The 23,821-nt window shown below is 37.5% G+C and overlaps 1 protein-coding gene across 2 annotated transcripts; it reads left to right on the forward strand.

Annotated features, from left to right (window-relative positions):
- Positions 1-6,644: 6,644 nt before the first annotated feature.
- On the forward strand, positions 6,645-19,294 carry LOC148420870 (neuronal acetylcholine receptor subunit non-alpha-3-like). Of its 2 annotated transcripts, XM_088419682.1 has the most exons (8): positions 6,645-6,993; positions 13,087-13,238; positions 15,387-15,431; positions 16,406-16,515; positions 16,601-17,114; positions 17,683-17,873; positions 17,966-18,170; positions 18,825-19,294. In XM_088419682.1, the coding sequence occupies exons 1-8, from the start codon at positions 6,927-6,929 to the stop codon at positions 18,954-18,956; spliced, it is 1,416 nt and encodes a 471-aa protein (XP_088275808.1). In that variant the 5' UTR covers positions 6,645-6,926; the 3' UTR covers positions 18,957-19,294. The 2 variants fall into 2 exon arrangements, with proteins under 2 accessions (XP_088275808.1, XP_088275809.1); XM_088419683.1 differs by lacking the exon at positions 6,645-6,993 and having other exon boundaries at positions 13,151-13,283.
- Positions 19,295-23,821: the final 4,527 nt, after the last annotated feature.

The following is a 23,821-nucleotide window of genomic DNA, read 5'->3' on the forward strand; positions in this document are numbered from 1 at the left end:
CAAGAAATGGAAATGAAACAAAGGCTTACAGGAGGCGGAAAACGAGGTCTTAAAACTCGGCAGGCTCTGTTCGGAAAAGCCAAATCACACAATCTGCCCGGTCATTCACAGAGGGGTATTTGATCACAAAATGTATGCTTCCAGTTTGTGACGCAGTTTACCCAAACAAAAGGCCACTCTCATTAAACGTGAGTCTGAGCAGAAACACCGTTGCCGAGAGTGCCCGTCGGTCTAAAAAAGCAACGCTATGATAAAGGCAAAAGTGTGGTTGAGAGCATGACACTTTTGCCAATGCCCAACTACAGAACACGGTCTATCTGTATAAAGAGGTGTCAAGACCCCAATCCCGGGTCTACGGAGGGAACCAAAGCATTGGATCGACCCTGGGTGATTTTTTTTCAGGTAAGCACCACTGTGAAAATGTACCCCCTGATGTTAAAGTCCCTCTGTATATGAATACATTACTACCAATTTGTTTTTCAATTATATTTTAAAGTATTTCACTTGAGTGACTGAGAAAAATTGCTGACATTGTTTCTCTGAAAAAAAATTTGGCTTACTTTTGCTATTTCCCGGAGAAAAAATACAGATGTTGCCTTCAATATCGCCTCGTTCATTTGTGCATGTTATGGGGGTTCTTATATAAAGGAACTTTGTCTTTCGTGCCTGTTGAAAATTAAAAATCACCGGCAGAGCCATAAGAAAATATTGCTTTTTTCTTCCTATCCAATCATATAGTAGTATATTTGTTAGGTTTTCAATTGCTTCAATTAGGTGCGCTACACTATGTGTGGTCTTTTTCGCTTTTTTAATAGACATTTGATCAATCCGGCCCTCGGCTTGTCGGAAATTGCCATTTGACTTTGGCACCTCTGCTGAAGTGTTTCATTTTGGATGCAGGGTGGCACCTCCATAATGATATACTGTACATGACAAAAGTTTAAAATTCAACAAAGAAGAAGTCATGTCACGTCAAATACGGAAACGCTGTAAATAAAGTAACCTATCCCAGCTGCCCGAAGACAGCTGGGATAGGCGCTAGTAAGTCAGCGCCCCTTGTGAAAATAAGTGGCTATTGAAAATGGATGGATTTTCTGATACTACAATTAAAAAAGTGTGCTTACATTCCAACAAAATTTGTATTATCTCATTTTAAAAATGTATACGATATGATATTTACCGATATATAAAACAATAAGGTTTCTTACATTTTTGCGGGTATTTAATTTCCTGTTCACTAAGCAGTCGCAGCAGTATGGCTAAATAAGAACTTAACTATCACTAAAAGTAAGTAGACATTTTGTGCTTGCTTCAAAAAATGGTGCAGGTTTTAGCAAGGATAGCGAAAGTTGACACAGATGATCTGCTTTTGCAGATCATATAAAGTAATGTGACTGGTCGAATCTGGCCCCCGACCTTGAGTTTGACAGCTGGGCTCTAGCATCCCCTCATGTTCAAATGATTGCTGCTTCTTGCAAATCCTATCTCAGCTGACTTGACGTGAGGTAGAATGTAGACCCGGACTGGTCGTCAGCCAATTGCAGGGCACATACGGACAACCGACTATAGACCAATAGATAGTTTTGATTCTTCGTTGAACCCAAATGTGATAGAATACTCTGAGAAAATATATTGTATGAGATCACAAAAACATCATGCAAAGGAGTGTGAAGCAGCTAGAAAATCAACAAGTTTGGAAACACAATAGTACAAAGTAAGAAATATGAATATCTTCCAAAAGAATACAGCTTTCAATGGCTCTGTAAATCACCTGTTTTATTACACATGATGTGAAAATATACAGTTAACAAACTCATAAACTCAACAAATCTTGTACAAAGGTTGTTCCTCAGTCTATAAACTCTTGCCTGACATTCTCTTCACTCTTTTGCTTATATGGAGGCGGTGCTGATTTTTCCCTTGCTGCGATATCAATTTGTTTGCAGGATGGGGGAGGAAGAGGTAGGAAAAGAAGAAAGCAAGAGATGCAGTCCACAGCAGCAGAGAGGTTTTTTCTTTGATACCTAGCGGAGGTAGAGAACAATCACAATGCTTCTCCCAGGCCCACTTTGAATGAAACAGTGGGAAGAGGACGCAAAGTCAATACTTCTCTCTGGCATTAGTTTGTGATTTCAAGACAAAATGCATCCTATTGAGTATTACCTTGGAATATTTATGATCTATCTATCTATCTATCTATCTATCTATCTATCTATCTATCTATCTATCTATCTATCTATCTATCTATCTATCTATCTATCTATCTATCTATCTATCTATCTATCTATCTATCTATCTATCTATCTATCTGTCTGTCTGTCTGTCTGTCTGTCTGTCTGTCTGTCTATCTATCTATCTATCTATCTATGTAAAAATAAATAAAATGTCACATTTTCATGTCTTTCATCCAAGAACTATGTACAAGATTATCCAACGTTATATTTCTGTTTTGTTTTTGTTGGATTAAGTTTTTTTTGCCACTGATAATGTGGATGTTGGTTACCGTTGTCTAGGGTTTTGCTGGCTTTATTGTATTTGTGGGGACCTTGTGCACTTGTGGGTATAATTTTGGTGGGAGCTACAATTTCAAACCTCTTACTGAGGGTCAAGACTTGCGTTTAGAGTATAAATTTAAATTCAGTTGTGGTTGAGTTTTGGGTAAGATTTGGGGTTAAACAATCTGTTGTGATGGTTAGTGCTGGTTGGGGCTAGGGTACAGATAAAGTCAATGGTATATCTCACCTACGACAGAAAACACACTTTGTGAATTTGTGTGTGTGTGGATGCTTGCGATTGTGTGTGTGTGTGTGTGTGTGTGTGTGTGTGTGTGCGTAAATGCATGTAATTTAGAGAACATTTTCCACTTTAAGTCACGCTTAGTGAGTCATTGTTCTCTTGAGATGGTTTCAACAGCTTTACCCTCAGGATGCACTCGTAGTTCTATTTACCAAACCAGAGCGGGGCGATTGAGTACACTCGATTGCGGGGATTTTATATGTCATTTTAGAGGAGACTGTTTTCCCCCTCAGCCAATTATTTCAAAATTGTATGACTATGGCCACTCAAAACTTCTCCATCAACATCCGCAAGGCAAACGATGCTACTGAAGTAGTTTTCAAAGAATTGAAGTGATACTATTATTTACAAATCACCACTAGCCTCCTTCCCACAACTTTATTTTGTGGTTCAACAACTTTATTGCTCTATAATCCCCTCACCAGCACATGGCATACGTTGCCCTTGCTAATCATTGTTATTTCCCAGTGTAGCTAAGCACCTCTTCTCTGATTTCTTCTCTCTCATTTTTATCATTTACTGTATCATCTCTGTTTTTCATCTCATTAGTATTTTGACTCCATTGCTTGGAAGAAGAGAGGAGTGGAGTAAGAAAGCAAATTCTATCTCTCCACTGCAGCTGCTTCTGGCCACCAGAACAACTGGGGTAGAAAATCAGACCCATCTCCCTCATAATCAAAAAATAATTGCATCCCTACCTTGTTCATTTTTTTTTCTCTTAGCAAAGTGGGATTTGGCTTTTTGTTTAGTGTCTAAGATGAACAGAAGGGTTATTTTCCCTAAAGCTGTTACCTGCTAATGAAGGAAAATATACAGGAGTGGACATTAATGGTGGCTTGATGGCCTACACGTCAGGCGACCCGCAGATCGTCGTAGGTGGCCAGACCGGGACCACCAGGACCCCACTATGGCATCAGTTTCCCTTTGCCAGGACGGTGACCTGGCTCAGCCGGTGACTTGCGAGAGTTGGTGTTGATACAAACCCGAACAAAATCAGTATCAGCTAAGTACGTCCAATGCCAACATTGAGCCAACAATAATGGTATAACTGGCTAGATAAAACAGTTACTCAATACATAACTGCACATATGTAACCTAGATAATATTTACATGCACAACTGCAGCCTATATACATATATAAACACATATTATGATATTGTTGAAATTGCAGTAAAATGCACTATAAATACGGTTTTGTAACCACTCACAATCGAAAAAAGCTTTAACGTTCCGCCATTTTGAAACGAGTGAGGCCGACCAATAGGAGACCACCATCTTCTTGAGGAGACGCCTCCCAAAAGCAGACCAGCATTGTAGTCACGCATTGCATGGAAGCAGTTAGAGGCAATAGTAAATAAGTGCAACTACCTAAAAATGCCTGCAGATGGAGACGAAACAACACGAATACAGTCAACCCTAGAGTCATGACAGTAGTTTTTGTCGCAACGTGGGTAAAACACCGTAAATAGGGGATGAAAAAAACTCAGTATTCCAAAACGTAAGCCAGGGATGCTGTGGGTTATGGGGTCCATTATATATATATATATATATATATATATATATATATATATATATATATATATATATATATATATATATATATATATATATATATATATATATATATATATATATATATATATATATATATATATATATATATATATATATATATATATATATACACACAGTTTGTATGGACTGCAATTGGGTCAGTTATTGTGTCTGTGTTGTGCTGCACTGTTCTCTGTGTGTGTGTGTGTGTGTGTGTGTGTGTGTGTGTGTGTGTGTGTGTGTGTGTGTGTGTGTGTGTGTGTGTGCGTGTGTGTGCTGCATTGAATTACTATTTTAATGTTTTTCAGGTTTGAAAAAAATACAAAAGGGATAGAAATTGATATACTGATTAAAAAATAACTCACAGTTATGTGAGTAACTCACAGTAGAGTTCACAAACATTAAAAAGTTCATGAAATTCAAAAACAGAGAAGTACAGATTGATTCATCTAACTCTAATAATGTGTAGTACTATAGTATAGATTTAAAAAAACATAATTTTTAATTTAAGGAATTGTGACAGTTGGTGCTAGAAAAATACAGGGGCCAGTGCTGGTTCTGGCAGGGCCACCACAACTTGGCTCACCACCACCCAAAAAAGCTTAATGTAGAACCCTGATGTAAAAATTGCAAATTGTGCATGCTTTCCACTTGAATATACATTAGAAACACAGCAACGCGTGCGTCCGGGAATATGAGTGACTTGTTGCAGAGCAATTCACCTCTAGGTTCATCTTTCAGCTGCTCCGAGCTCAGGCGTAATTAAGAGAAAGCAAGAGTTCATCTCAAAGTCGAGCTCAACATGACTTGTTTATGAGTTGGCTGGCTGCTTATTTGATTGCTTAAACAACTGGCACGGCAACCTTGCCTGCTGCTGTGTGTCGTTCGGGCTGTTGGCAGCTCGGACGTGCTTACTGCAAATTCCCACCAAGCTTTCCTCCACTTTCCGTAGCTATAAGAAACATGATGGCACTTCCCATGTAATATAACTGTTGGACTTACGAGTAGATGCAAAAAAAATGTAGCTGTGATAGAACACATTTATTCACATTTTATTGAAATTTATAGTGGCTTTCGAAAATGAATTACTCCCTAAATATTACACACTCGAGGTGTTAAAAACAGCTGTCTTAAAACATTTACAAAAAGAGAATCTTGGACAAAAATTCAGGTAATGTTTATTTTTGTTTACAGTTGTTATCATTTGCTATTTTAACTTTTTCTGTCATTGTCAGACACCAGCTGAAGTGACAAACCGCTTTACAGAACGTGAACAATACAATGAAGCAGGGAGCAGCACAGTATAATAGTATTAGTAAAAGTACGTACGCACGTACTACTACGAATACAATTATTATTATTATTATTATTAATCATCATCATCATCATCATCATCATCATCATCATAACAATAATAATAATAATAATAATAAAAATAATACTCTGTCACCATCTACTTTTAATTATTTTTTATTTTTATTTTTATTTTTTTTGGGGGGGGGGCTCTTATTCCCCTTTGAATAAAATGGACATGCCTACTGAGGGCATTTGTAACAATGTGATGACAACCTTGACACATCATCTTTCCAGAATGCAATATGCATACAAAAACACAGCGACCACTGTGTATCTACAACAGATTTATTCAAATATTTTTTTAACTTATATAAAAAATATTTTTTAAATTGTGTCTGTTTTAACAGTAGGGTTCAGTGGTTGTATTTTGAAACCACTTTTAGTTGTAGTTGGAGTACCTTTGAAATTTTCCACGTTGACAGGCGAGATTTGTGTGTAGTTATTCACTGGTCAATGGATATTATTAATTTATTAATCTATGAAATAACCAGCCGATACACTGGCTACAATTGGGACAACGAGGAATCCTTCCCATACCTGACTCCCAACTCAAACCTGTAACTGCGCCGTTTTTGAGAGCAAACATTTTTTTTAAAAACGTCAGCCAAACAATTGAATATTGGCATACAGTAGCCAACTGCTTTCCTTTAAATAAACAGGATTAAGACACTTTATTCTGTGATGTGAACCCTCGTTGCAAAGCAAATGCTGTCCCAATTTGTACTGCGTAAATCCTCGCCCTGCCCTGCCTTCTTGTGCCATGTGATGATCAATATAGTTCATTGCATGCCGTTATTATAGTATCACGAATCGTACTTACACGATACATTTAATATGAAAAAACATCTAGGTTTGTATACAACAAACAATTTTAAAAAACTGTCTTCTTTACTGTAGGCGGACGTGTACGTTTATTATTGTTTTTTATTTTATTTTTTATTTTTTTTGGTCCTGAACTCTGTGGACAAAATCTCTCTCTCTCTCCAGCCCGCTTTCCTCTCTATCCCATCCACCGCCATCTCCTCAAACCAGCAGCCGTTTTTTCACCAGGACTCGCTCGCAGAGACGCCAGATTAGGTGACACAACCGGCAAAGAGCGTCTTCCAGACATCGGAGCGAAAACGTGTGGTTCGCGCTGCACCATTGAGTGGATTTCGTGGATTTGCTGCAGAAATATGGTTTGAAATTGGAGGACTTATAAACTGCTTGACGAACGAACGATGAAGTTTGGGCTGGTTGTGTTGTGTTCGCTGTTGACCGCTGAGACCGCTTTGGTTGCTGTACAAGGTAAGAAATGTGCATGTCTAGGTTTGACAGACTGACGCCCCATCCCTGCATTTCTCATCACACATGTGAAATATTATGGATTCTTTTTGCAGTGCAATGAACAACGGTACCCTAACACGTTGTTTATTGAAGTTATGCTCATTCCTTTTGTATCAATGGCACAATTTTACTTACAGTACCAGCCAACAGTTTGAGAAGCAGTTTAAGGTTCATACTGTCTCAAACACATTGACAAGTTGAGAAATTCGTACCATTCACACTTGAACACACTAAGCTGTAAATTGAAACTCATTAAAACTCATAAAGCATTGTCCATATCATATAGGTGACTGAGAAAAAAATAATGATGTGTAAAGCAGTTTTCTGGGCAAAAGGAGCTTACTCTGACAAACCAAAAATATAAAACATAATAATTCCATCAATATTTATTCATAATGTCAGTCACTAGTATATTAATATGCATATATTTGTATATTATTGTATTGTAATGAAAAAAAACATGTTTCTAAACTTTTGACTTTTTAATCTATTTTTCCACCTAGAATGACCTTGAAGTATTGTTTAATGACGGTATGCTGCTGTACATGCAATTCATGCCTTTCCCGACTAAAATGGTTTAATGAAAGTCACACAAGTGGTAGAGAAATGACATTTTCGGGTTTTGCCTCTATATAATCACAGGTCACGTTTTCACAATAATAATGTGCAAACCGGAAAGAAATTACTTTTGCTCCAGTATACAGCCAAAGGGACATTGTGTTAATTTGTGTCACTTATTATATGTTGTTACATTACCCTTAGATAGTACAAAGTGGAACATCTTCAAGAGAGGATTTGTATGTTTCCAGAAATAAGGTACCATTAATATACATGGTCATCATCAGCAAGTTGTGTGCACTGAGGGGGCTTTTGTCTCCCTTCGGATAAAATAAAAACCATATGTGTACTGTAAAAACAGGGATTAAAAATAATCTTATTATGGTCAATTTTGTCCCACTTTCTGTGTTGTTTTGCACATAGCAACCCCAAAACTGGGCCACTGAAAAAGAAAACCTCAAACTTGGGCTGTTTTGTATAAAAACAACCCAGAATGTTGACTCAAATAAACCCATATATTGGGGTGGTCTTTTCTTGACCCAGAATTGGCTCATTTTTGATCCAACCATTTTTTTTTAAGAGTACAGCAATGCACAGTTTTCAAGTTTCAGCTCAAGGTTATAAAACGTGTTACAAAGTCAATTGTCTTTGGAATACAGATGAACAAAGTCATGTACTGTCACATGTTTTATGAGTAGTTTTTTAAAGCAGCGTCTTAACAAAATAAAAGGGAGAGCAGCAATATGAAACTGTTTTTTTTTTTTTTTTTTAAAGAACATTGCAGTAGAATCTTTTATAAAAGTGGAAAAGGACTCCCCTCTGTTTTCCCTTACATCCCAGTGTCCAATGTGATAATATGACTGGATCTGAGGTAGGTTAAACTCAAGGGAACACTGTCATCTTCATACATATACTGTACAGAAATAACCAACAAACACGTTATGACTGCACATCCTGCATGTGTACCATCTCTTGTCTCGTTATGTACTGCAGTGTAGTGAAGAACAAGGAAGACTAATGCGTCAGGATTTATCCATAGAGAATCAACCACACCCCCCTCAGCTAACCACGGTCTAATCAATATGCTGCCCTTCACCTCTATACTCAATCACACACATAGTAAACGGAACCAGGTAAGGGAGGAAAGAGTCAGGCAAACAAATACAACCTTTTTTTTTTTTGCTATTGTGAACTGAAGTTTTTGAAATGTAACTGCATCCAAAGGTAAATGCTTCTCAGATGACTGAAACTTCTGCAGGCACATTCTCTAATTATGTGCAGGGTACAAGATCTGATGCAATGGGGTGAAATTAATCTGAGACTGAAATCCTCATTTATGATTGAACACACAAGAGGAGAAGGCTTTGGAAACACCCTATCAGTTTGGGATGCGATAATGGACCCTTTGAATTCAAGCCTGCCGACACCTCGCATCTTATCAGTCACAGTTTGGACTGGGTCTTTAGTCCTGAGTGATATCTAATTCATTATGGTAGATTCGACATTTAATTGATTCATTAATGTTTAGGTGACACTTTGTTTTGAACTAATCTATCATTTTAATCAGTTAAAGTCCAGAATTTGAGAATCTCAATCGTAAATATTAGCATTTCTGTGGTCCGTGGTAAACTGGCCGACCGGGGCAAATGTTGTCCAAAACAAGGTGATCACATAAAAAACACAGCTGTATGTGTGTGTGTGTGTTGCGCTTGCATTTTTTTGTTTGCAGTTGCTCTTTTGAACCTGCGTTTGGCTGACAGCCAGTTCAGGATGTACCCCGCCTACTGGACAACGGCAACTGAGATTGGCAGTGCTTTTGCCCGTTGGCCACCGTACAGACGGATTGTTGTTGAATCAAAATGAGACATTTGCTATTTCACTGCGGATTCTTTGGAGGAGAATGCGCAACATTTGTGTCCTTTTTCATGTCAGTGTTAAGTCCATGTTTCTGACTGAACTAATAATTGAATGGTAATTTACGTTTATGCATTATTCTGCGCTGCCAATTTCAAATGATGTCCTGTTTTTGAATAAACAGACGGAAATTGTGGAAATTATAGTTCTCTCAGATTGAAATGGATTGATAAATGAAAAAAATGGATGGATTGATTGATCATTCAATTTTCTTTTCTTTTAAACTTGGAGGAACAGTTTGTCTAAAGCCTTCTCTAGGTTTTGCCAAACGTCAGGCGAGTGAATACATAAAAGAAGCAGTTGAAAAACTGGATGGACGTTTTTAGGACAAAAAAAAGTCAATGTCTCAGTGTTATCTGCTCTGACTCCCCTATCCACTTTTAACCTCTCTTGCCCAACCATGCAATCTCTTCTTGTCGCTCTCATGCACCACTGGGGTTTTGCTGTGAGTCAAACCGTCTCACTCTTTGCTTATCAGCTCTCTCCACTCATCTGTTAACGTGTGCTCGTCCCTGTGCTGCACGATGAAGCAGCAATAGCTTATGCTGCATTGTATTTGGAGCTCTATCACTGATTTACTGTGACATTGCGTGTTGTGCAATATCAAGACAACTACTGGGTAGGGTTGCTAGTGTCCAGTGAAGCCCACTGCTATCTCATAGGGCGCAACCGTAAATATGTTGTATTTCTATGTTCATTTTATGCGTAGTATTTATATATTCATTGATTTTTAGGTTTGATCTTTTATCAAGATGGTGCCCCCAGTTGGCAATCGTATTCTGTTTTGTGTTGTGTTTGTCATTCATTTGCCATATGGTGTTTGTTGTTCTTTATGGGGACACTTTCTGTACTGTTTTAAGTGTTTTGATCATGACATACATCAAAGGAGTAAAGTCTGCGCTTGTGTGCCTTGTCTATGCGGCCCCTTAAATCTTTCAGTGCCATGGACGAGAATTCTCGTGTTTTGAAATAGTAATAACAACAATAAATAATAAAATTCTCATCAAATACGTTTTTTATGGAGGGTCGCTGACACCGCTGACTAATGCTTACCAAAAACAAGCCAGTTGAGCACTGTAGTGATTATTATGACCATTGAATGGCAGTGTTTCCACACTTACAACACAGCTGTTACCTACATCCAATTGAAAGAAAGGAATTGAAATCAATCTTTCATATGATGCCACCCATATTTACATAGACATAGCACCCAGTCTGTCAGCTTTGAAAAAATGAGGGAAAATGCTAAATATACTGGCCATCTAGTGGTTTCCTTTTCCGATACCACTTGGCTTGAAAAGAGTAAATGGTTTTGATTGAATGTCTGTGCTCTTCGACTGTTACTGCTTGACGGCCACAGGACGCTTGTGTTTTTGTGCGCCTGAATTGAACTGCATTTTTCATTTTCACAGCCCCCTTTTTGTTCGTCTGACAAACGAAAGTGTACTGTAGATACTTCTGTATGTATGTATGTATGTACAGTATGTATGTATGTGTGAGTGTACATAAAAATAAAAATGAACTTTTGTTTTTGCTTGGTGAAAAAAAAACGTAAACACAGAAGACCAAATAACCCATATCCACTTAATTATGAATGATCAACATTTATCACTTTTAACTATCAACATCCTTTTTTTCTTTTACATAAATATAAACTGAGATTTTATAGAACTCTTTCGCTAGCTAGTGAGACAAAGAGATGACCACAAATCACACATTTGAGGGAGCCTGGTTTCTTCAAAAGTGATCAGTGGGAACAGCAACTGTGTCAGGCTGTCAGTATCAAATCACACTTTTACATCCATTCGATTGAGATGCAGGTGTTTGAGAATTCTCACTGTTTAAGAGTTAATTGAAAGCACCTCAAGTCCAAGTCAACCATGAGTACACTAGTGGCTTTCGATTGCGTAGCCACACATGTATAGCCTATTGAGTACACGCTTTTTTAATTAATTAAACTGGCAATCACTTGGCTCAACATGCCTCAAGGTCCTACATTGAAACTGTGGCAGCAAAAACAGATCATGTTTGGCCTGATTACATTACCCATGATTCTTAGACACAGAAACAGGAAGTAGTTCTAGTCTTGGTATGGCACAAACGTGAATAGGAAAGTAAACAGTAGAAAAATATAACAATAAATTCCCTTTAAGTTTGTTTATCTAATGAATTGATTAGACAGTTGTGTGGTTGACATTGACATTGGGGTTGACATTGATCTGGTGGCCCTAACAATTGGCTTGCTAACTGCACTAATAAAAAGGGGCTGTCCGGACAGACTGGGGCTTGCGAAATCTGTGGGAACTCAGGACACAAGGCTGAAAATTGTTACCGTCCTGGCCTGGTCACCTTATGCTAGCAACATGTATTAACCTGTTATGGTATTGCTATCATTTTGACTGTTGTATTCAACAAGCACAAAAAAAAAAAAAAAAAAAAGATTGGAGTAAAGTGCACTAAAGAATTGATTCCTAACTGTTCCCACCCTGGTCTCTCTGTATCTAAAAGAGGACATCACAACGTGTTTTTGTCTGTGTCGACCTGAGAGAGCTGACGTGTCTAAGATGTCTGCTCTGCTTTAAGTTTCTAAAGCGATGGCACTTTCCCTTTACCGGCTGTCTCTTGCTCAGCTTGAGCGCCACTTTTTAAGTGGGTTTTATGTCTCCTGCCTGACTTCACCGAGCAACTCCGCTCCTCTCCCATGGCAATGCTTCTGTCTGAGGTGATCATGTCAGTGTGATCATTTCGTCAGCCTTGGGAGTTTAGACGCCGCCATTCGGCCATGACCAGCTGTCAGAGTTGACAGTTTGGCTTTGTTTGCACGGCACTGGCACTTCTTCACCACATCTTTCCCGTTGCTTGTGAGACTCTTGAGACATACTTCATGTTTGTTGTGTGTGAGTTGATTGCCTTTCATTTTATGTGTAAAATGTTTTGCGTGTAATGTGTAAAATGGCACAGAAGGAAGGAATTGATGTCATTGATATTGCCCAATTGAGTTCTTTAAGTAGTCATCCAAAGTAGTCTCTTCAAGGTTACAGTACCTCACAGGATACATATGACTCAGGGCTGCAATGTCTTTAAGGTCCAGGTATTCCCCAAGGACCATATGAGTTGTCCGAAGGCTTGTTCTAAAAATACTTCACCAGTGAGATGTGTCAACTTTTATGTGTTATGCTATCCGTTTTCAGATGGGACTTGTGTCAGTGTGAATTTCAAAATAACAATAGTTTTAAAACTAATAACAATTCAAAGGTCAGTATTGTATGACATGAGCAAACCATAGCATTCATGGAGACAAGCTAGTTGGTGCAGTGATGATATTGATAACTTGACTAAATTTGTTATTTCAAAGGTGTGTGTTAACTGATAGCCCTCAACATAAATTAGCCCCCAGGAAGTAGCTCTTAGTTTCAAAAAACTTGACTGCTTCTACCGTAGCAGTTAGATACCACTCGCCTTACTTTTTCTGTTATTTTTTTTCTTCTTAACAAATATATATTTTTCACGTTGTGCATATAAAAGTGATCCATCGATTTGCAAAGGATTCCTTAATTTGCTTTTTACTTTCTCTGCTTCCAGCTCAAGATGACTTTGTGTCACTGGCTGAGTTGGAGGATTCCTTACTGAGGAACTTGTTCCAGGGCTATCAGAAGTGGGTTCGGCCTGTGCAGCATTCCAATGACACCATTACTGTGCGCTTTGGACTTAAGATCTCCCAACTGGTGGATGTGGTGATGACTCAACACATGCAACTACAGTCTACACAATGACAAAAGGCATTCATTCACTGCAATCATTTTTCATGAATATGAAAAAGGAATTGGGCTTAAGATCATTTCATTGAAGTGGGAGTGAGGATGTGTATAAAACCAGTGTATAAAATACAACAAATATACAGTAATATCAGTGAATAATAATGACTTTGTGACCACAGTCATCTTATACCCCCAGACAGTAAAAACAAATGAAAATCTATTTGTTTAATTTAGTCAAAGTACTCAATGTGTCTTGTCAGTGGGCAAAAAAAGTAAAAAAAAAAGTATATTAATAATATAGCAGAACCTATAGAAAACATTCTACCACTGAGCCAAACACTTTATGAACTTATAGGAATTGTACTCAAGAGGTGATAGCCTCTTTTACAGTTGCAGAGAGCTGTAGTTGTTTAGTGAAGTCAGAAAAAATGGAGCCACAAGGAGTTTATTATTGTAAGGAGGTTATTATTGTTATCGAAAACAATTTATGGTGATTAGATGATAGCAGCCAGACAAAAGACCTCTTGAGAAATAGAAAAATAAAAAAAAAAATAGTAAAATAGAAGGTAAAAGTCAAAGTATTGTTACAAAAAGTGTTATTCACTACAGTTTGGTATTGATACTTTATCTCCAGTATAATTGAGCTATAGAATCCATATGGTCCATTTCTTTGTAGTAATGGAGAAACCAAAGTTTTCCGAACCAAGCTGAAGTAATTGTGTGAAAATGAATCAGTGTTTCTAAGCATGTGAAGAAAATCTGTGTGGTGAGGCAACACACTACTTTCTGAAACGCAAACCCAGTTTCAAGCAGTTTTGTTCAAAAGGTTCAATGGTTAGAAGCATTGGACATAATTCAGTGTAGTGACATCGCCTGGATAAATTACCATAATTCCCTAAATATAGGACACACTGGTGTATGTGACGCACACTCATTTGATATAATTCAGTGTAGTGACATCTCCTGGATAAACTAACATATTTCCCTAAATATGGGACACACCTGTGTATAAGACACACTCTCAATTTTCAAGTGAAATTCTGGTATTTTCAAAGTTACCGTGCACAGGAAGCAAAATAGAATAAAGCTCATCTTTGTAATTTCATCATATTTAGTGTATTTATATTAGGAAGTTATTTATTTGTTGCAGATATGGTGCTCGCTGTGACAGAGATGTGTGTGGCTTGCACGTGAGTGAGCGAGCGAATAAGACAAGGAGTGTGGAGGCTTGTGCATTGCGAGAGGAGCATTTAAGGGTGCAAGGGAGCATTGGGAAGATTTTCACGACAGGGCCTGTTGAAATAAATGTGAACCCTACCCTACCTCTTCGTTATCCTGTTTGGTCGGTACGGGCTCCACTCTAGGCACATGAGGACCGTTAGCCCTTCAGCCTGAAACTTTTGGTGGCCTCATGGTCTCTAACCAGCTCTGTACAAGAATTATTATATTATTGAAGGATACTATCATGCTCCTGTGTGTGAAGGACAGACACTTGCTCAGAAGGGTTGCTTCTTTTATTGTGGTGATTAAAATAATGTGGTGTGACAACCTTGGCTAACATCAGCAGCTGATTGTTAGCTACAACTAATGCTCTCGCTGCTAACAGCCAATTGACTGTCTTTAGCTCATCCCATTACCATATTTACCATCAGTTATAGTAATGCGCATCTGTACATCATAATTCACCTTATATGATTGATGGCAATCTTCCTCAAATGTCCTCAAAATATAATTCTAATGTGTAAATTATTGTTTATAGGACGCACCCAGACTTTTGACCTTCATTTTAGAGAGAAAAGGGCATCCTAGATTTGGATAATTCTGGTATATTGCATTTAAAATAAAATGGCTGTGTCACGAAAGAGTATTCAATTCAGGAAAAATAATGATGAAACGACATTTAATTAGAGAGTGATTCCAAACTTGACTGGAACTGACTGTAGGTACTGATCTTTGGTATAGCCTCAAACAAAGTGGAGTGAAGCGTGCATTCAGGCAAGAGAAGTAAACCTAGTGCACCCAGCAAAATGTTTATTTAAATCAAATCAATGTCGCGTTGGCTCACCATCAAATTTATGTTCCTTCAGAAAAAAAAACATGCACTTTGTTCCTTTGTCTCAACAGGACGAGAAGAACCAGCTGATGACTACAAATGTCTGGCTTTGGCAGGTACACACCAGCCTAAATCAACTTTTCATGTTTCATGCAGAAATATTTTAACTATACAGACAAAAATGTATTTGTCAGCCGTTAAGGTTTTTTTTTTTTTTTTTTTCACCCAAAATTATATTATGGCTCAGACCATAATGAATGTAGTATTCATAACGTGACTAGAAGGCCATTCGTGATTCATTTTATCGATACGTTTCCAAACATGCTATTATTATGAACTGTCAGTGGGACAGTTCTAAAACCGCTATCCATGGTCCTGAATGGCACACTCACAAACATCACAAAGTACATTTATGTATGTGATGCATTTTCACAAAATCAGGCTTATGCCTCTGAAAATAGTTTGGATTTTCTAACCCTACTTAACGATAGCCTAAAATTGGTGAGGTTACAACAATTTTAATGTTTCCAAGTTGTGAGAAAAGTTTTGGCACATTCATCTTTTGTTAGTGTGTCTCTTATCCCTAATTTTCCTATAATTCAGTTGCAATTTGGACATTTTTGACATTGGAAAAATGCTTCACTGGAGTGTTGTAAATCTCTTACCGAGATTTCTTAATTGTAATAAATCAGATTGCTATCATGTTTGGTCAGCTACAGGCATCTCTTTGATCAGACTTCCGGGCGCGGCTAATTTAACCGCGGCTCTCCATGAGACTACAGCCAAATGGATGGGAAGGGATAATGCTATAGTTACTGTATGAGGTTTAATAATTTAAGATTTAAGTACATCTGTGTACTGCAGTAATATTTTATTTAAATATGTAAAGTATAAATATTTTTCACATGAAAAAACTCAGGTACCCACATACACACACATGAAAATATTACTGCTATTTTCATACTTACTATATTAATTTCTATCCAATGCCAAGGTCCTTGTCGCACATTCCAGATTTTATCCGTGTTTTAGAAAAGTTGTAGAAAAGTTAACTTATCCTGAATTGTCTCCATTCACAACTGTTATTCAGGAATGGGTTGATGTCAAGCTGAAGTGGAATCCGGATGAATATGGTGGCATTACGTCCATCAGAGTGCCTTCAGAGACTATATGGCTGCCAGACATTGTACTTTATGAAAAGTGAGTGGGATGACCTTTTCCTCTTTTGCCTTCATCCTATCTTAATAACCTATTTCTTACCATCCATTTCCCCGTCAATGAATAGCGCCGACGGTCGTTTTGAGGGGTCCCTGATGACTAAAGCCATTGTTAGGTGGGACGGGACAATAACATGGACTCCACCTGCCAGCTACAAGTCCTCATGCACCATGGACGTGACCTTCTTTCCTTTTGACCGCCAAAATTGCTCCATGAAGTTTGGCTCCTGGACCTATGATGGAAACATGGTTGATTTAGTTCTGGTGGATCATTTTGTCGATCGCAAAGACTTTTTTGACAATGGAGAATGGGAAATCCTCAATGCAACCGGAATGAAGGGAAGTAGGAGGGACGGGGTATACTGGTACCCCTTTGTAACTTACTCCTTCATCCTCAAGAGGTTGCCCTTGTTCTACACGCTCTTCCTCATCATCCCCTGCCTCGGTCTGTCCTTTCTTACTGTGCTGGTCTTCTATTTGCCATCAGATGAAGGAGAGAAACTGTCACTTTCCACATCTGTGTTGGTGTCACTCACTGTCTTCCTCCTGGTCATAGAAGAAATCATCCCCTCGTCCTCAAAGGTAGACTGGCTTAAGGACTTGGATTGATATGTAAAGATTTTTTAAGTTCCTGCCCTTTTTTTCCTCATTGTCACCTGATGGAGAGAAGCTAAAGCTTCAGTCACTTGTAGTTTATTTAAAAAACTGGATACAGTGGACTTCCTCTGTTCGTGAAGACAGGGACGAGAACGGCTCTGTGCATTGTTGCTATCCATTGAAATTCGCTGAAAAATAATTACAATTGAAAAGAGGAAAAACTTTAATAAGCTTCAAACCTCCATTATGCATTTACCATTGAAAACCGGGGTTGTTCCCCACCCCCACCAGTGTAAAACTACAGTAAAGAACATACATTTGCAAATAGGGGAAGCTATTGGTGCCAAATTGTGAGTTTGTGGGCCCACCATATTATAAAAACTTTTAGAATGTTGACTTTTGACACTCGATTCTTATTTGCATGCCTTTGCAAAAGTACTGTGCTGATTGTGACAAAATCCCTAGAAGTATTGTAATTAACTACTGAATATAGTTGATTTAACTTGAGGATATTCCCTGATATAAATATATTTCTCTTTTTTCCTTACCCCAGGTGATCCCGTTGATTGGAGAATACTTGCTATTTATCATGATTTTTGTCACCTTCTCCATTATTGTAACCGTTTTCGTCATTAATGTTCATCACCGCTCCTCTGCAACCTACCACCCCATGGCCCCCTGGGTGAAGACCCTCTTCCTTCAGAGACTGCCCAGGCTACTATGTATGCGGGGGCACACAGACAGGTAAAAACAAAAGAAAACTCTCAGTTCAGGTTGAAGTTTTCATGTGCACAATAAAATATGATTCTGATATACATTGTATACATTACTCATAGATACCGATTTTCCGATACGGAGATGAATAGTCCTGTGTTGAAGCCGCAAAGAGATACAGGAAGAAAGGGAGCTCCCGGACAGCAGAGAGGGCCCCTGGGGGGAAAGGAAGAGGAGAATCAAGCTTGGCTGGCTATTCTGGAGAAAGCCACACATTCTGTTCGTTACATCAGTCGTCACATCAGAAAGGAGCACTTCATCCGTGAGGTGTGTGGCTTTGAGGAATAATGTTGGATACCATGAGGCCTAGGATTGAGATGAGACATAAATGCCGCAAAGATGAGATCTCATGAGATTTTCACGAGGACAAAATGACATATTCGCCAATTTTGTAGAAAAAAAAAATGAATACATTAAATATTGCAAAATGTCACCTTTTTACTGCACAGACTGCAGAGATAAACAATCTAATGTGCAAATATAAACAACAAAAAAGAAAAAAGTCAGACTCATTTCTAAGCTGCAGCTAAAATCTTTCCTTATTGTAGTACTGCAGCTGAGAGCTTTCCCTATAGTTTTTTTGCAGCGCTTACAAACGGTCTCATCTTCCAAAATTTCACCGTCATTTACCTGGAAATGAAAACCACCCATGTGATTTGAAAATAATGACAGCATCCTATATCTCACCTGTAGGGTGGCATACAGATATTGCAAAAACACAACTAAACAAAACTATGCAGCATGACAAATCTCGTGGTGTTCTAATCTCACAAGATTGCGTCCCATCCTAATGCAGCATATTGCGTCTGGTTTCACTTGCTGTTATCAACTAATACCTGTGGACCCACACCATCTCAAATAATTATAGCAATGACAACATTAATGTTTAAGATTATGGTTGTAATTTTCCTATTCCTCTAGGTTGTACAGGACTGGAAGTTTGTTGCTCAGGTGTTGGATAGGATCTTCCTGTGGGCCTTCCTCACTGTGTCAATATTAGGAACAGCCCTCATCTTCACACCAGCCTTGCAGATGTACTTCAGCTCACCCTAACAAATACGGAATTGCGACTATTCATCTAGAAATCCTGTTTTCCACAGAGCAACATTTAACCCAACTCATTAGTGCTTTTCAAGAATCTCAAACCACAAACTTGTTATTCCAATGGTTATTTGTTAAGTGCATGCACAGAAGTACGAGGATAGAAAGCCATAACTGGGTAAATAGTTACATGGATTTTAAACAATAAGATGTTTAAATACAGTGAGTAGATTGTCACTGTAGTGAATAAAACCACACAACCTGTATCATACATCAGTAGGTTTTGTGTCATATGGTATGCTTGAAAAGGTCATTGCACGCAATGCTTTATTATTACAATAAAACAATAAAATAAAAACATGTCATTTGATTGCTTCAATGGTACAAATAATTTCATGGCGTAATTACAACTAGCTGTAATGACAGTAAAAGACCACTGAACGGCAGCAAATACATTCCATTGCATAAATGAACGCACGTATGGGCCATATTTATTAGTGAATACGAACTACTGTACAGATTTTACACAAATTTAAATTACAATAGCCAACAGCAGGTAGGGATTCCAAAATTTAATTCTTTGTAAAAGGGTACGCAATGTTTTGCTGCCACTGTCCGGGACAGAAAACCCCTCATCAGTTGATCTAACGTGTCAAACTGCCAAGTCTTTTTACATTGACGTATTATTAAAAAAATAATCTGATCTTTTATGGCCAAGGATGATGTATTCCACAAAGATTGAAGAGTGAATGAATTCATGAACAGCTAATTCCAGGAACAACTTTGGTGCTTCATATTAACATTTGGATTATTGTTTATCATTCATTTAGCCTATTGCCTGCCAGAAGATTCATGCGCATGTAATATGCAATGTCTCTTTTCTTAAGACAAATGATTGTCATTTTGGGCAGACGATGCTGACACCAGTACTGAGGGTGGTACCAATTTTTGCTTTTGACAACAAATGGATGTAATTTTGTTAATATTGATCAGCATTTTGAAACACCAGGTAAAAGCTCAAAAAACACTTGTCACAGCATCAAGCTTAACATGAAAAGACAAAAATATAGATACTCTTACAGTAAGTGTTGATTTTAAAATATTATGACTAACGTATTTATATTATAACTATTGAGCCTTTAAATTGATGCCATATTAATTGTTCAAACATTACCAAATTGTGTCTAACATTTACAACAGTATTTTATGTTCGTTTCTCAGGACCGTCAATAATGTCAGTGAGTCAATTTGACCCAGGTCATATATAATTATCCAAAAGTGTCCTAAGGATTTTTTTATGTGTTATCCTGCTACCCAACACATTTTGTGACTCCTACCATAAGCCCTATATTTGACATTTAATTTCACTTTCACACGGTTACATAATTCACATGGTTAACTAGACTAAGCTTAACTGTTCTGGTGGTTGGTCACTCTGGGAATGATACTATTCTTATATAATACATCTACAGCATCTAATGTAATTTTTTATTTTTTTTTTATTTTTGGGAGGAGCGTTAGGGGTTGTGGTTAAACTAGTAAGGGGCCCTTAGCGTGAGCTCAGTTTCATCATAAGTTTCCTTCTGGTTCACGCAATTTACAGAGATGAGAACATCTCATTAGTGCACAAAACCGTAAATCAGTCATCATCCTTTTTTGGGGGAGGGGCAAAACAACAAAAACTACAAAGCAAGTCATTTCTTTTCATTTTTTACAATTTTGTTTCATTTTGAAAAATGAATAAGTCAATGATTCAAATAAGCTAGTGAGTAAAAAGTATATTTTCTTCTTAAAATATGTTCCTAAGTAAAAGTAACAATTAACTATTAGCTGTAAAATACATTTTGACAGACATCTTAGCCACTCACCTTTGAGATGGAGACACCAATGAAGCCAGTTACTTTTGTTGGAGGCTCAATGAAGCTCAATCTCCATGACCGCCCTGTTCGTTCTACTGTTCGTTCTAATGTTTCACCCATTCTCAGACAGAGCTCCATACTATTGAGAATGTTACATCAAAAGATGTGTTTGTTGAAAAGCATCGTTTGCAAACAAACAAACCCGGGGTTCGGCTCAATCTTCAAAAACGGAAATTGTCCCTGTATGGAAATGTAGATGGACATACTTGAATCTTGCTCACTTTGAATACTGCTATTTAGTGTGGGCTCCAACCAGGCTAATCCTGATGACAGTAGCTATTGATTTGTACTTTGGTGGGAACATACTCTAAAGTGAAGTTAAAACACACAAGCGTTGAGGCTCGCTACTAAATAAATGAGTATAGAGTACACGGAGGCAAATACAGTACAACCAATTTTACACATTCAAGCAGAAGTCCCATCGCTGCTGGCTGAGCTGAAAAGCCATTTGTTAATGTAAGGTGATGGCAGTCAGCATACATATACGACACTTTACCCAGACCTAAGCCGGAAGTAGGCATGCAAAAAGGGGGCTGATGAGAAGAGGGTGGGGGACGGTACTATGCACAAAGAATAAGCAAATGAAAGTAGGAGTGATAAATAGCGAGAGCTGCAGAGAGAAATGCTGCAGGCGCCTTTCTAATGGTCTTAGGACACTGCTGCATCTGCTGCTCGTTGACAGTTCGGCACAGGAACAGAATGGTGAAGTTTGAGAAAACAAACATCCAGCATGGAAACAGATGGGAGGCAGACGGGAAGGACAGAGAGGACGTAAGAGAACCATGGTAGAAGTGAGGATGAAGGCAAATAGAATCACAGAACAATTACTACAAGTCATGATAACATGGACGGCCCATTTGCATGAAAGTGGAATAGCAGCAGAACAGATGTGCAGTGGAAACATAAACTCTCCAATGCATCTTCAAAACAAGATCTCTATCTAGAGGAGCAAAAAAATATGTTTCATGAGACTTCCTATTCACATCAACTGTTGATATGCATGAACACGTTATAGGTATTAACTTCAGTATAGCTTAAATCCATGAATTTCATAGTTGAATGTCGTACATGGTCGTTTAAATATTGCAGATTTCCAGGTGTAACACACCAATTAAGGGGGAGGTTCAGGAGTCAAATAAGACAATTTGCAGTTTGACTGTAAAAGAAATCATACATTTTAATTGTTTTTTATCATTCTGTGTTTATTTTCTATCTAGAGCAGCATGTACTGCAATCCATTCATGCAGTCCTTGTCCATCTCACCCCATTCCTTAGATAGAGCTGTCGAAGCAGAAAAGTGTGAACAGGAACTTTCACCCAGCTGTTGGATTAGTGCAGTGACGTATGCCCATCTGCGGTTTGGCTTCTATTATTTCTTGTGTTGTGCAATGCTTTTCTGAGTTGGACAAAAACGCAAACGGGGGCTGTGACTTACTGACAGTCTGAAGGGCAAACACGGAAGTGTGAGCTCAGCTGTCCCTCACAAGCAGAAAAGAGTCAATCTTGGCTGGTTTGAGGTCTTTTAAAGTCTAACATTGGGCTTGTTTCAGTCTTCTTTATTGATTTCTCTCACAGACTCCAGTGGGTGTCTCAGTCTCACATCTGTTTGAAGAAAATGAATTGCTTTAAAAAGCAAATACATAATGAATGTATTAATATCTCCATTAAATAAAAATATATACCTATTTTCAAATTTTACTCGCACATATACATATACATATATATATATATACATATACATATATATACATATACATATATATATATATATATATATATATATATATATATATATATATATATATATATATATAAATATATATACATACATACATATATATATATATATATATATATATATATATATATATATATATATATATATACACACATACATATATATACATATATACACATACATATATACATATATACATATACATATATATACATATATACATATATATACACATATATATATATATATATATATATATATATATATATATATATATATATATATATATATATATATATATATATACACACATACATATATATACATATATACACATACATATATACATATATACATATACATATATATACATATATACATATATATATATATACATATATATACATATATATATATATATACATATATATACATATATATATATATATATATATATATATATATATATATATATATATATATATATATATATATATATATATATATATATTTATATATGTATGCACGGTTGGAATAAGGACGCCAACCAAACACTCGACGAGAGTTCAGTAGCAAAAGGTTTATTAAAAACAAGGCACAAGATGTTTAGAACAACAAATCCAAAAATGCCAAAGTACCACCAAAATCACAAAGTGCAAATTAAAGTGAGACAAAATGTGTCTAGAGTCTTCAGTCCAATAAAAGGCAAGGCAACGAGAGAGCGCAGTAGAAAACAAAGTAACAACAAAAATCGTAAAACATGGAGAAAAGGTAAAAACACAAAGTACAAACCAAAATTCACTCGAAAGAGATCAACTCAGGATTAGACAGCTGGGAACTTCACAGCGGCGTCTCGGAAAGTGACGAAATAATAACCCAGCATCGGTCTCCTGCTCCGACCGCACTTAAGAAGCCTTTGATGACAAATTGCTGTCAGGTGTTTGGCCGGTGACTCCGCCTCCTCATGGTGGATGGGGCCTTCCACCTGTAAGGCAAAGCACAGTGAGCTCCCTCCCTCTCTCTCTCTCTCTCTCTCTCTCTCTCTCTCTCTCTCTCTCTCTCTCTCTCGTTCTCTCTCTCTCTCTCTCCCTCCCTCCCTCCCTCCCTCTCTCTTTCTCTCTCTCTCTCTCCCTCTCTCTCTCTCTCTCTCTCTCTCTATATATATATATATATATATATATATATATATATACATATATATATATATATATATATATATA

Source organism: Hippichthys cyanospilos, chromosome 7 (genome assembly GCF_059441005.1).
Source record: "Hippichthys cyanospilos isolate Australia breed blue-spotted pipefish chromosome 7, RoL_Hcya_1.0, whole genome shotgun sequence".
Taxonomy (NCBI): domain Eukaryota; kingdom Metazoa; phylum Chordata; class Actinopteri; order Syngnathiformes; family Syngnathidae; genus Hippichthys; species Hippichthys cyanospilos.

Coding starts and splice junctions, on each gene's coding strand:
- LOC148420870 (XM_088419682.1), top strand. CDS start 6,927: ATGAAGTTTGGGCTGGTTGTGTTGTGTTCGCTGTTGACCGCTGAGACC. Junction 6,994..13,086: donor CGCTTTGGTTGCTGTACAAG/GTAAGAAATGTG, acceptor CTCTGCTTCCAG/CTCAAGATGACTTTGTGTCA. Junction 18,171..18,824: donor AGGAGCACTTCATCCGTGAG/GTGTGTGGCTTT, acceptor CTATTCCTCTAG/GTTGTACAGGACTGGAAGTT.